Source organism: Schistocerca americana, chromosome 11, assembly GCF_021461395.2.
Source record: "Schistocerca americana isolate TAMUIC-IGC-003095 chromosome 11, iqSchAmer2.1, whole genome shotgun sequence".
Taxonomy (NCBI): Eukaryota; Metazoa; Arthropoda; class Insecta; order Orthoptera; family Acrididae; genus Schistocerca; species Schistocerca americana.
In genome coordinates, this window is record NC_060129.1 from 75,953,301 (window position 1) to 75,968,797 (window position 15,497).

Here is a 15,497-nt window from a genome sequence, read left to right on the forward strand (position 1 = left end):
AACTATCGTTGTCGGTGTTGGTCTGTTGTCGATTCTGATTAGAACAACCCGGTCACTAACTTTTCACAGTAACACACCCTCTGCCCTACCTTCCTATTCGTAACGAATCCTACACCTGTTATACCATTTTCTGCTGCTGTTGATATTACCCGATACTCATCTGACCAGAAATCCTTGTCTTCCTTCCACTTCACTTCACTTATCCCTACCATATCTAAAATGAGCCTTTGCATTTCCCTTTTCAGATTTTCTAGTTTCCCTACCACGTTCAAGCTTCTGACATTCCACGCCCCGACACGTAGAACGTTATCCTTTCGTTGGTTATTCAACCTTTTTCTCATGGTAACCTCCCCCTTGGCAGTCCCCTCCCGGAGATCCGAATGGGGGACTATTCTGGAATCTTTTGCCAATGGAGAGATCATCATGACACTTCTTCAATTACAGGCCACATGTCCTGAGGATACACGTTATGTGTCTTTAATACAGTGGTTTCCACTGCCTTCTGCATCCTCATGTCGTTGATCATTGCTGATTCTTCCACCTTTAGGGGCAATTTCCCACCCCTAGGACAAGAGAGTGCCCTGAACCTCTATTCGCTCCTCTACCCTCTTTGACAAGGCCGTTGGCAGAATGAGGCTGACTTCTTACGCCGGAAGTCTTCGGGCGCCAATGCTGATTATTTATCAAAATTTAGGCAGTGGTGGGGATCGAACCCGGGACCGAAGACGTTTTGATTATGAATCAAAGACGCTACCACTAGACCACGTGGTCAGGGAGGATACAATGCCACAAACAACTGTGGAATGGATCTCATTGGCCACAGAAGAGATCAGAGATCCCATTAACAGCACCAAGAACAAAACAGCTGCAGGCCCTGACAGACTTTATAGCGAATATTTAAAAGACTCTGCCCCAAATACTAATGCCAGTAAGTACAAAACTATACAAGTACATAGAAACAGCCTACATTCCAGAACAGTGGAGACAGTCAATAGTAAAAGTGCTTTACAAAGGAAAAGGAGACCTCAAGGACCCTAGCAAATACAGAGGTACAGCCCTAGAAAACTTATCTTTCAAAGTGTTCACAAAAATAATAATAATAGAAAGAATAATGCATACAATCAACAAACACCACCTTGAAAGCCAAATGGGGTTCAGGAAGGGAAGGTCAACTCTGAATGCAATAGAACTCCTGCTCAAGAGAGTATAAGAAGCTCTAGAAGCCAGAGAAAAATTCTATGTAGTTTTCATAGATTTCACAAAAGCCTTTGACTTTCTTAACAGAAAATAAATGAGCAAAAAACTAGAGGAAAACTCAGGAGAAAACAACATATGGATACAAATCATAAGTGCAATACTGTGATGGAATGAAATGAGAGTATCGGACATCACCACCCTGTCACAACCGATTCTCCAATTAAACAGAGTAGTACATGGAGATCCACTGAGTCCTCTGTTATTTACCCTTGCAGTGGAAGAAATTGTAAGAATACCCCAAAGGGAGAGTGCAGTCTCATATGCATACGTGCAGACGATATTGCAATAGGCGTAAAGGACAATGCAAAGTTACAAGAAGCCACAAACGATATGGAAGATTGGCGTGTCGAGCACAGGTTCAAAATAAATGTGGCGAAAACAGAAATGGGAATACGCATAAATGGAGGAAGAGCACCTGCATCAGTTGAGATCTTCATACGGGAGAGAAAACTGGAGATTGTACTGGACTTCAAGTGTCTTAGGAGTCACAATATAAACAACTGCAAAATGTTTCACAAAGCATGTCACAGAGAAAGCAATGCAAGCAATAACGGCAGTCCATGAAATACAATACATTAGATTTCTTAGCCTAGAGACAGCAATGGCACTATCCAGAGCCAAAATCTTCCCAATACTGACATATGGCGCAGAAATTATTGGACCACATCTTACAGTGAAAAACCTAACAACACTAGAAAGAATGAAGGCTACCTATATAAAGAAAGCAACAGGAGTCTCCCAAAACAACACGATCCAGACTCGTATACTTACTGGCGAGGGAACCCTTCCTCACTAAAGACCTAAGGGGACACCTGATGCTACCCAACAGCAGCGCTTTGGAAACTCAATTTAAAACTCTGAAGGAAAAAAGGGAAGCCATACCTCCAGAATTTTACAGCACGGGCACCACGATTGACTGAACATGGACAAAGGAAAACTTCGAGATGAGACACGTGATCACCAGAATGGCAGTCCATGGTTTCCACCACCGTATTTGCAACAACACGTCATACCGTGAAACAAATGAAATGTGTGAGTGTAAACTGTGTCATCAAATATGCAATGGTTACCATATAGAGCTCTGTACCAAAAGGACACGGTCAATGACTATGCAAACCACAATATGTAAAATTTCTAATTTCTTTTACCATCATCATTGTACTTTGAATCTGTATGGCTATTTGGCTGCAATAAACTTATTTATTATATTCCCTTCCACCTGCTTTATTTTTATATTTTCTCATTTCACCAATTAAATTCAAATTCTCCTTTGATATCCAAGGTTTTCTATTGATTTGAGCCTCTGCTGCCTTCACTATTTCATCTCTCAAAGCTACCCCATTCACCTTCTACTGCATGCCTTTCCCCTCTTCAAGTCAATCATCATATAATGCTCCCTCTGAAACTCTCGACAACTTCTGCTTCTTTCAACTTATCCAAATCTGGTTTCAAAACCCCTGTCTTACCGTTACATAATCCACCTGAAAGCTTCCAGGTCCCTTCCACATATACAACCTTCTTTCATGATTCTTAACCGAAGTGCTAGGGATGATTAAATTATGCTCTCTGCAGTATTCTGCCACGTGGCCTCCTCTTTCATTCCTTTCCTCCAGTCTCCCTACTATTTTTCTCTCTCTTCCTTTTACTATCAAATTTCAATTGCCCACCACAAATAAATTTTTCTCTCTTAAGTATCTGAAGAATTTCTTTTATTTCATACATTTCTCCAATTTCTACATCATCTGGAGAGCTAATTAGCTTATGAACTTGAACTATTGTTGTGGGTGTGGGCTTCGTGTCAATCTTGGCTACAATAATGCTTTCACTAGCTATTCACAGTATCTTACACGCATTCCTATTTTCTTATTTGTTATTAGCCCTACTCCTGCATTAACCCTATCTGATTTTGTATTTACAACCTTGTATTCGTCTGACCAGAAGTCCTGTTCCTCCTCCTACCACTGAACTTCACTAATTGCTATTGCATCTAAATTCAACTCATCCATTTCTCTTTTTAAATTTTCTAACCTACCTGTCTGAGTAAGAGATCTAACATTCTACACTCCAGTCCGTAGAATGTCAATTTTCTTTCTCCTGATGACGACATCCTTGTGAGTAGCCCCACGCGGAGTTCCAAATGGGGGACTATTTTACCCAAGAAGATGCCGTCGTCATTTAACCATACAATAGAGTTGCATGCCTCGGAAAAAATTATGGCTGTAGTTTTCTCCAGCTTTCAGCCATTCACAATACCAGGCATTCTGGCTGATGTTACAAGGCCAGATCCTTCACTCATCCAGACTGTTACTCCTGCAACTACTGTAAAGGCTGTCGTCCCTCTTCATGAACCACACTTTCATGTGGCCTGTCAACAGAGACCCTATGGCACGGCTATCGGTATTGCTGAGACAAGCAAACCACCCCACCAACAGCAAGGTCCTTGGTTCTTGAGGGGGTTGTTCCGGAATACCTAACAAAAAATGCAAAATACAAGCAATTAGAATCGAACTTTTCACTGGACCTATACAGTTCAAATGAAGACAGCAATAAAGACACACCTGCACAAAACAATGACAATCGAAAAATAGCACACAAAAATTTCTCAAGAATGAACTACAAGAAAATGTAAGAAAACACACAAATGGAATCATCCTTACAGTGGGCCTATACTGCTCTGAAAATGAAGACAGGAATACCAGACAACCCCCAAACAACAACTGTATGGCTGAGAAATGACACACATGAAAAAAAAAAACCACAAAATTTGAGTAATATATTTTGGTTGACCTACGTAGCAAAATGAATGGTCAGTGTACTCGAGAACTGACAAATATTGTGAGCTGTGATCATTCCAGCATCACGCGACATTTGCATGCAATGGGGAAGATTCAACAATTGGGTGTATGGGTACCACATGCTGTTAAGCCAAAATCACAAAAATCAGCGGATTGTCATATGTGCATCTCTGCTAACTCATCATCAATTAACTCACAAAGAATTACTTCTGCAAGGTTTAACCATCACTGCTGATGACATTTATTGTCAACAACAACCAGAAAGACGGCATGACGTGATGCTACTCCACGATAATGTCAGCCCACTTTCTGCTAGACTGACAAAAAAACTATACAGGACATCATTCTGCACCCTCCTTATTCACCTGATCTTGCGTCCTCAGATTTTCACCTTTTCCGCTTTCCATCGAACAACCTTCAAGGAGCTTCCTTTCTGATTGAGAATGCTTTCCGAACACGGTTTGGCGAGTTCTTCTCCACAAAACCATGTGATTTCTACAGTTGCAGAAATGAAGAGTTATCCTAGCATTGCTGGACTGTTGTACATAGTGAAGGAGAATACTATACTATTAATGACTACATTCTCTGTTACGTGCTGTGCTTATTAAATTTATGGAAAAATACCATGAACTTATGCACCAACCTACTACATGTACCTTTAAACAATTGGAATCACATGATAAATGAAAATTAACACATCAAAAACCGAAACCTGATAAATAACCAATGAATAGCAAAGTCGCGACCACATTCAACAGGGCTATTACTACAAAACCACTGTACAAAAAGAAACATCTACCATAAGAGTGAGCCACTCATAGCAAGAACACAACCCTTGTAAGAACAATCGATTGCAGCAGACCCTCCATGATGTCACATTCATGGGAGGGGTGGGAGGTGGGTGGAGGGGAGGGGGAGAGAGGGTATTGTAAGAAGGAAAAAAGAAAAGCAGTCAAATTTTTGTAAAATCCCAAATTATAAATAACATTACTGCTTGTTTCATTCACAATCATTTGAACTATGCATTTAGGTTTCTGGTTTATCTCACCCTGAAGAAACTTACCACATTACAAAAACAGCCAAATCATATTAAGAAATAACATGACAAATTATAATCACTAATAGTTTCACTCACAACAACAATTTAACATGTGTTCTTAAATCCTGCCTAATCTTAACCTTGGAAATCGTGCAAAATACATAAAGCAGCAGCCAAATATCTGGACGGGGGAGCGGAATAATTTTTTTACTACTATCTCTATCGACAATTTAAGCAGAGTGTCAGATTACACCCAAACCACACCCTCTTACAGCATGACAGATTTGGTAAAAGAAATACCATAGTTTCTGATCTTCAAAGGTTACCCAAGACAACCATGGTTAACATTTAATAAGATGCCTCTTACATCATTTACTATGTAAATTCATGCCATCACACAGAATGTCTTGGATCCTGGAATCAGATGTGTGCTTGGGCCATACCCGAAAAATGAAAATAACTAGAATCTTGTCACTGTGCAAATAAATAATAAGAAATGAAAATCAAATTTTCTCTCTCAACTACAGACCTGTTAGTCTGCTACCCTTCTCTCAAAAGTTCTTGAAAAACTAATATACATCAGGTTTATGTCATATATTGAAAGAAATGGTATCATAAATGGTAGACAGTTCGGATTCCAGAAAGGAAAATCAACAGTTTCAGCTGCATCTGAATGTACAAATATAACTTCGGTAGGATTAGATAGAGGCCAAAATCCTCTTAATACTTTCTGGGACATAAAAGCTTACTATCAAGCTGACCAAGACATTTTAATACAGGGTGGCCCAAAAAGGATGGTCACATTTTAAATAACTATAACTCCATCAGTTTTACAAATTAATTTTATTCAATTACGTAACTACATGCTCCCAGGCACCCAATTACAAGAACTAACCACAAAAAATCATGTACGGAAAATGACTTCCGGAAGATGGTGTCCTTCCTCGGTGATGCATTCCACAAGTCTTTCCTCGAAATTTTCCATCACTTTCACTACTGTTTCTTCTTGAATTGCCATAATTTCCGCACTGATTGCCTCCTTCAGATCAATTAAGTTTCGGGGCTTCTTTACGTAGACTTTTGACTTTAGGTATCCCCAAAGAAAAAAATCACAGGCTGAGAGGTCAGGTGATATCGCGGGCCAGTGGACATCTCCAAAACGCGAGATGATGTGGTGGGGGAAAATCCGCCTTAAAACACACATGGAGTCATTGGCTGTGTGGGCCGTGGCCCCGTCCTGTTGAAACCAAATTCGATCTCGATTTACATGTAACTCTCGCAGTTTCGGCACCAAAAAGCTACGTAGCATGTTAACGTAACGTTTCGAGTTCACTGTGACTGTAGCGTTGTTCTCCTCAAAAAAATAAGGACCAACAATCCCCAATCTTGAAATTCCACACCAGACTGTTACCTTAGCACTATGAAGAGGCTTTTGGTGCAATTCTCTGGGATTATCTGCTGCCCAATACCTGCAGTTTTGTTTATTGACATAGCCGTCTAAATGGAAATGGGCTTCATCTGACATAAGAAGCACAACATCATTATTAGAGTACAAAATGTCAAGCATTGATTCACAAAATCGTCTTCGCTGCTCAAAATCACGATCATACAGCTTTTGCGTGATCATAATTTTGTATGGGTGAAACTGTAACTCACGGCTTAAAATACGCTGCAACGAACTACGGCTGAGGCCTAAAGTTTGAGCACGACGCCTAGTGGAACGACGCGGGCTTTGCAGCACTGACGCTCTAACATCATCAATGTTCTGTGGAGTAACTGCCATACGTGTACACCCTGTAGATTTACCACTTTTGACAGACCCTGTTGTCCGGAATGCAGTCACCCAACGTGATATGGATCTGCGATCTGGAATGGGTCCATCACGCGCTACACCAAAACGTTGTCGAAAAAATCGTTGCACAGTAATAAACGATTCATCATTTCTGAAAAACTGTTCCACAGCAAAAACACGATGCTCGACCGTCCACTGCGCCATCTCGTGGCAAACTGGGTGTAATGGCCGACTTGCAGACGGCCGGCAGTGGTCCCCCCTCCTCACCTTTCAATGGTACTACGCAGTTCAAATCCGACCATCCTTTTTGGGCCACCCAGTACAAGGAAACTTGACTACTATGAGATTAGAGGAATTTTTCTTTGTATCATACCTGCAAAACAGAAAACAAGCATTATAAATACAACCAAACACAAAAGCAATATTTAATGGAATTTCAACAAGTAAGTCACAGTGTACCACAGGTTATCATATTGGGTCAATCCATATAAAGTGGTCCAGTGATGGTTGCTTGACCATTTTTAAATATTTTAATTTTTTTATGTGCAATTGCCCTATAATTGAGAAGTTCAAAACAGTTTTTTTAAAATTATTTATCTTGCACCTTTACTGGACGGTAGCCATTTTTATTTGTAGGTCCTTGACGATTTTTCAGTCTGGAGACATTAGCGAAAATGTGACTCACTCTGCACTGGGTTAAGTTACAACATTGCAATTGACATGATTGTTTTTAGAAGAGTATCCTCTACAACATTGACTATTACACAAAATACCCTACATTCAAAAAGAACCGGTAAAAATTACCTCCAAAGTTTGGTATCCAAATTTTCAAAAATCCACTTTTTAGGCCCAAAAATAACAAACAAGGAGTGATTTATCAGAGTCTATTTTTTCCCTATGGTTAGATATCATACACTACTAGCCTCATACAGAGCAAGAACATTTACAAATGTTTCCTTATTCTTTTATTATAAATTTTTGAAATTTGCCAATTTTCATATTTTGTAAAGTTTGGGGTTAGTTATCTCAGGTGAGACTGAATATAAAAATATGATTTTTGCACAGTTTGTACAACTATGTGATAGCAATGTACTGTAAAAATTTCAACACTGATACCCGACTGTGAACAAAGATATGAATTTTTGAAAATAAGGAAATAATTCACATTACTTTACAACTGATCTTATGGCTGTTGCCTATTTAAACGGTTTACTGTTTCATTGTAATAAAATTTAATTGTGACATATATTTAGTTAACACTATCACCCAATATTCATTTAGTTTATTTATTTTTAATAATGCAATATTAAACAATAGAAGCTTTCGCTTTTGTTCTATGGTAATAAAAATGCCCATTTCTATTTTAGGTTTATTGTCAATAACGAAGTACATTATTGCTGGGTATGGCATTCTGTTAGAGTGGATGTACATACTTCATCGAGAGTGTAGAATGTGTTTTTTTGCTTTGTTCTGTGTGTAATTTGTAATTTTGAGAGATTAACTGGAATGCACTAACATGGCTGAACAGTTCTCTGTTGGACAGATAGCAAGTGAAGTATGTCACAAAACAGTTTTAAAAAAAAAAGCCTGAAACATGTCAATAACTTTCATGAAGTTAGCCAAACTTTGTTTAAATTTCGAGTAAGTTCTTCTGTAACATCAGTGTGTGAGTTTCATGAGAAGAAATATACTCTGAAGTACAACCACATTTTTGGAAGAAAGTGCTGTTATCCACTTAAAGTTTATAAAAAGCCTATTACTAAAGGTGTAAGGAAAATAAAATTTGGAACATTTGTCCTTGTTATGTAAGGGTGAAACAGCTTCCCAAGTGAAATTTAATGTGATTCCTGGAAATTCTCTGTGCCCAAATTGTTATTCAAAAATACCTGTTGTGAATCCAGAACCAGAATAATGTAACCTTGTTAATGACATTTATATTCCTAATGAGGAAGCTGTTAGCACACTGGATTTTACTTGTTCTAAGTTAAGACGTGTCTCCCGCTTCGAAAGCAATAAAATTATCAGAAAAAGGAAAGCAGCTATTGAAAATAAAGTACAACAAATTTCAGCCAAAATTTGAAAATCATGCTTTAATAATACAGAGACCAACATTACTTCTAAAGAAGAAGAAAACCTATCACCAGCATCATCTGACACTGAATATTTGAGCTTAATAAAGAAATTAAAAATTAAATATTCAGTGACATCTAAAGGGAAAAGTTAAAATTTTAAGTTTGCTCACTGACTCATGGTTGAGAAAAAATAGTTCATGACTTCAACATTTCTCATCATTTGGTTAAACTAACCCAAAAATTAATGAAAGAGCAATGCATTCTTCCAGTTTCATGAAAGAAGAAAGGAGTAGGTATAAATGAAAAGACAATTAAAAAGATCCAGTAGTTTTTTGAAGATGATGAAAGCAATAGAATGTGCCCAGGTTGCAAAGATAGAAAAAGAGTTGTTATAAATGGAAATGACTACTGCCGTCAGATTTAAATGAACTTTATGTAGCTTTCCAAAATTCTCATCCTGAATGCAAAATTGGAAGATCAAAATTTTGTGACCTCCACCCTAAGTGGTGTATTTTGGCTGTATCCTCAGGGACACACTCTGTATGTGTTTGCTTATATCATCAAAATGTTGAACAAATGATTGCGGGTGCAAAACTCAGTGATCTTATCTACAAAGAGTTACTAGATTTAATGGTCTGTGACACTGACTGGGCAGAAATGATAACAGTTGTTACATCTCATCTCGAGTACATGGAATCTTTAACTGATAACTTACAAAAACTCAAAAGTCACCACTATGTTTCGAAAATCCAAAGTAAGTTTTTGAAGGACAAAAAGCACAACTTCAGAGAAATTGAATGCATAGTGCTAGCTTATTTTGCAGAAAATTTTACATTTGTGATTCAGGATGCAATACAAAGATACCACTGGGTCAATGACCAGGCAACAGTGCATACATTTATTCTCTACTTTAAAAATGAGAAAGATGAAGTTTGCAGTTCTTCAATTTGCATTCTAAGCGACTACTTGGAGCACAGCACTTTGGCTGTACATGTTTTTCAAAAGTATGTAATAAATTACATAAAAGAAAATTTTTCCAAGGTTGAGAAGCTGATATAGTTTTCAGATGGAAGTGGTAGTCAGTATAAGAACAAAAAGAATTTTTCAAATCTGTGCAACCACAAAGCAGACTTTGGGTCGGAGGCTGAATGACACTTTTTTGCATCTTGCCATGGTAAAAATGCATGTGATGGAGTATGAGGTACAACAAAACAAGAAGTAAGTAAAGCCAGCCTACAAAGATGAACCACAGACCAAATTCATAAAAAATTAAGGAAACATTTGTAAGTGCTCTTGCTCTATTTGGGGCTAGTAGTGTACGATATCTAACTATAGGAATAAAATAGACTCTCATAAATCACCCCTTCTTTGTTATTTTTGGACCTAAAATCTGGATTTTTGAAAACTTGGATACCAAACTTTGGAGGTCATTTTGACCGGTTACTTTTGAATGTAGGGTATTTTGTGTAATAGACACTGTTGTAGAGGACACTTTTCTAAAATCAATCATGTCAATTGCAATGCTGTAACTTAACCCAGTGCAGAGATTCAAATTTTCACTAATGTCTCCAGACTGAAAAATCGTCACGCGCCTACTAATAAAAATGGCCACCATCCAGTAAAGGTCCAAGATAAATTATTTTAAAAACTGTTTTTAACTTCTCAATTATATGGCAATCACACAAAAAAATTAAAATATTTAAAAATGGTCAAGCAACCAACTTAATTTTTATTGGACCACTTCATTTGGATTGACCCTATTAGGACCTCTGCTGGTCCTGTTATACATAAACGACTCATGTCTAAACACAAATTGAAATTATTCTTTTATGCAGATGATACTACTGGTATGATCATCGACAAAAGCAAACTCATGATTCAGCATATGACTCAGTTGCTTATGTTCAAGAATTATAATGCTTTTGGAAAATCCTGCGATACTCAGCTTGCTCTGTTCATAAATGAGATCCACAGCGCAGTGGACAACTGTGCTCAGGTTGATGCCGTGTTCTTTGAGGCATTTGATACCGTCCCGCATTGCCGTTTAATGAAAAAAATACGAGCTTATGGAATATCAGAGCAGACTCGCAATTGGATTGAAGACTTTCCTGCAGATAGAACTCAACCCATCACTCTCAATGGAACTAAATCGACAGATGTAAAGGTAATATCTGGAGTACCACAGGGAAGTGTGACAGGGCTGCTGTTTACAGTATATGTAAATGATCTATTAGAAAGAGTCGAATGCTCTTTACGGCTATTCGCAGATGATGTAGTTGTCTATACCAAAGTAGCAACGCCAAAAGATAGTAAGAATTTGCAGAATGACCTGCAGAGAATTGATGAATGGTGTATGCCCTGGCAGTTAACCCTTAGCACAAATAAATGTAACATATTGGGCATGCACAGGAAAAGAAATCCATTACTGTACAGCTACACTATTGATGACAAAGAGCTGGAGACAATGTCTGCCGTAAAAACTGATAGTGGGAAAAGCCAACGCCAAACCCAGAGTCATCAGAAGAATCTTAAGGAAATGTAACTCATCCATGAAAGAAGTGGCTTGTAATGTGCTTGTTTACCCGATTCTTGAGTATTGTTCACCTATCTGGGATCCGTATCAGGGAGGACTGATAGAGGAGATAGAAGAGATCCAACGAAGAGTGGCACGTTTCGTCACAGGATCGTTTAGCTAGCGAGAGAGCGTTACAGAGACGCTAAACAAACTCCGCTGGCAGACGTTACAAGAGAGGCATTGTGCATCATGAAGAGATTTACTACTGAAATTTCGGGGCAGTACTTTTCAGGAGAAGTCGGACAAAATATTACTGCACCCCCACATACATCTCGCGTATTGACCATGAGGAGAAAACTCGAAAAATTAGAGTCAATACAGAGGCTTTCCAATAATCATTCTTCCCACACACTATTTGCGAAAGGAACAGGGTTGGAGGTATTGGATGGTGTACTGAAAGTACCCTCCACCACACAACATTAAGTGGTTGGCAGAGTACGATTTAGATGTAGATGAAACCAATAGGCTAATTCTCAATAATGAGAAAATTAAAGAAAAACAATAACACAAGAAAATTAGAGGAATCTTCACAATTGCAGGCATTGGATATAATTGCAGTTCCAAACACAAAATTCTTAGGGCTCACCATGGTTAGAGCTATGTATTAGACCTCCCCCCCTTCCCTAAAATCTTGCTTTGTGGTGACAGCTTGATCTGAAGCACTGCCCGAGGTCTAGGTTAGGTCGTAAGGTGATAATATAATTATGAGTTGGTAAAGCCACCAAATGTGAAAGTAAACAATCTGGTTGTGGTAACAAATTGACCAGTAGTGAGGCCTAATGTTTACATCCACACCATACAGAAAAATGCAAGGGGGTTCAATACCTTTTACCCTAGGTTAACTTGTTCACTGTGGGAAGACCACATTGCTAACAAAGTTCTGCCATGTTTGTTCTCTGCCACTAGTAGCAAATGATGCTATGCAAATAGTGTACTTCTCATATTTTAATGCACTTATGACACTTGGCATAGATATATAGAGTCAATCGAGTGATGCAATTAAAATCTTTGAACTACAAAAAAGTAGCAATCAAAGCAATGGCTCATGCAAGAAGAACAGACAGGTGGAAGCCACTACTCAAAAAATTTAAAATTCTTTCTACAAATAGAACACACAAAACTCTCTGCTTGGAAAATAAGAAAAAATCTCTTCAAACATTTCATACTTATCTTTGGTACCAGAAACTGTATAAAGTTCAACACAACACAGTTAAGTGCAAAAGAAGCAGTGCTTAATTGGCAATAAAATAAATAAAAAAAACTGTTCACCTGTTTACTGCTTGACAATTGAAGTATCAGTTTGGAAGACAAACTCTCAAAAACAATATAAATATTTCTTGTAGAAAGTCCCTTCTATTCAGTCAATGAATTCATGCTAAATGCAAAGAATTGAATTAGGTATACAATGTCACAGAATTAAAACGTGTATAGGCAGAATGTTAGCAGATTCAATGTGTGTGTATCTATGTATAGTATAACTGAATCAACTATGTATAGGTAGAATATACAGTACATCCCAAATGTATACTTTTGTATGGTTTTTTTGTATTTAAAAATCTGTGATAATTAAACAGCGCATATGATTATTATTTTGTAAAACTGACATCACAAATATGCACTTAATCACATCCAAAGCTGCCCAATTAAATAAATAAAGACATCTCCAAAACGTGACACTTTTGGTAAAGCCTGTTGTGAAAAAATGTTAAAATACAAGCAATATTACAAGTATAAAACTGTTATATTTACCTTCGTTTCCTTCAAATACAAAGGTGTCTTTCAAGGCGATATTGTGCAGTATGCAGCAAGCTCGAATAAAATGAACTATGTCTTCAATGTTCCTTAACTTAATATAAAACAACTGCTTAAAACGCTCCTTTAATACACGGAAACAATGTTCAACAACACTCGTACTTCTCGAAAGTACAAGATTGAAATCATTTTGCTGTCTGGTTAAATGCCCGGTGTTTCTGTACGGAGTCAGCAAATGCTTAAGGCATGGGTATGCGACGTCTCCCACAATACATAACTCGCTGCAAATTTCTCCGAGCTTTTTAAACAATGGTGATTTTCTGAACACTGTCTCGTCATCGACTGACCCCGGATAACCCACGAAAATGTCCCTTATACGTAGCTCGTGGTCGGAAACGATCTGCAATTGAATAGAATAAAAACGTTTCGTGTTCAAATATGAATAGGGATCGCTTTGAGGTTTATCAATCTTAATATGAGTGCCGCCGATGGCGCCAATCACACCTGGCAAACCGTTAGTCCGGAAGTACGATTCTATGCCTGCTTTTTCTGCAGCGGACGGCCACTTTATTACACCAACGTATTCATTGCTAATGAAGTGTGACACCCTTTTCACAATGTTGCACAGAGTACTAGCAGAGATGCTGAATCTCTCTGACACATTTCTGAATGTGTCTGTTTCATGTCCAGCAAACCATAAAAAAATTAGGATTTGTTGTAAGGGGATCAGTTTTCCATTCCCACCCGCTTGATGGTTGTAATAGGCAGAATTTCTGTACTTTTCTGCAATGTACTCTGCAATGTGGCGTCGCACACGGAAATGTTCCAAAAACACGGCATCACTATACTGCGGCACCACGAGATCGAAATAATCATCTTTCTTCTGTCTTTTACTCCTCTGAACTGACGTTGCTTCAGACTGAACGAGAAAATCTTCTTCCTTCTGTCTCTTACTATTCTGAGCTAATGTTCCTTTAGACTGACTGAAATCATCGTCTTCCTTCTCTCTCTCTGTCCTCTGAACTAATGTTGCTTCAGACTGATTATGACTGGAAGGAATATAACCCGACCCACTGGACATCTGGAATGAATCGCATTCGTAAATAGCATTTTACACACAATTCCGGTCACTTTGCACTACTCCAAGTAAAAATGATTTCATACGCATGTATAAAATGCTTACGTTACCTGAACTGGCGTTTCTTCAAATTCGTCATCACTGGAAACAGAGTAATCAGAATCGCTGAGCATCTGGAATAAATTTCATCCGTAAATATCGTATATTACACAATGTCCAGCTACTTTGCAGTATCAAAAGTGATTTCACGGGAATAAGTGAAACGCTTAGCTTACCTGAAGCAAATTTTCTTCAAAATCATCGTCACTGGAAGGATAGTTACAATCCCAATCCCAAACAAACATCATTTTGAGGGGCTGGAAAAATCGTAAATTTCACATTACTGAAAGTTCAAGTTGCTTTGCTCTACTTCAAGTAAAAGTGATTTCATAGTATCACAAAGATGCTTACCTTACAACTGATTTTGCACCAAAAAAAAGCAAGAAACAGGAAAAAAACCGAAACCAAAACAAAGTTGCTTCCAATTTCAACAAGGCTAACAGATAGAGTGCACAGTGTAAACAAACCAACGAAGTTCGACAAAGTTATGCACATGCGCAGCCGTTGATCTTTGGAACAAATTTATTTAGACACTGGAAGATTTTTCTTCCGTGTTTCATAGATTATTTGAACGATTCTTTTATCGAAATGATGTGGAACGAGACAGTTTACAGGATATTTATAAATGATTAGTGTTAACATTTGTGAACATATTATTATTTTCAGTTCTGTTCATGAAACTATACCTTTTTTCTTTACTGGCTACTAGCTTTTAAGTAGAAATTCGTCAATGGAATAATTGTAGTTCTCCAGGAGAAATTATTTTAAATTACCCATATATTTAAAGCTTGCTTCGCTACCTGTCAGACATTTTATGTTACTGGGCAAATGGTCAAAATCCTTTCTGAGCCACTAACACCTTTAGCTATGGTTAATAAAGGTCGTTTTTCCTCTTGCGTAGGATATATGGACATCACTGTTTTTCTTAAATTGTGAGGAATTATTTATGACGAATTTCATTAGCGAATATATCTCCTGGTGTCGTGCTGAGCGATTAAAATGCCTAGCTCCTTGAAGAGGTACCTATATGACACTTGG

At 38.0% G+C, this 15,497-nt stretch overlaps 1 protein-coding gene across 1 annotated transcript in view; it reads right to left on the reverse strand.

Moving 5' to 3' along the window:
• The window catches only part of LOC124553808 (putative nuclease HARBI1), a 48,955-nt gene extending 34,055 nt beyond the window's left edge, over positions 1–14,900 (reverse strand). Inside the window, exons 1-4 of the mRNA XM_047127791.1 lie at positions 14,811–14,900; positions 14,636–14,716; positions 14,471–14,533; positions 13,280–14,363 (exon numbers count right to left, since the gene is read on the reverse strand). Of these exons, the coding sequence (XP_046983747.1) occupies positions 13,280–14,363; positions 14,471–14,533; positions 14,636–14,707 (1,219 nt within the window). The 5' untranslated portion in view covers positions 14,708–14,716; positions 14,811–14,900. The remainder of the gene's footprint in view (positions 1–13,279; positions 14,364–14,470; positions 14,534–14,635; positions 14,717–14,810) is intronic.
• Positions 14,901–15,497: the final 597 nt, after the last annotated feature.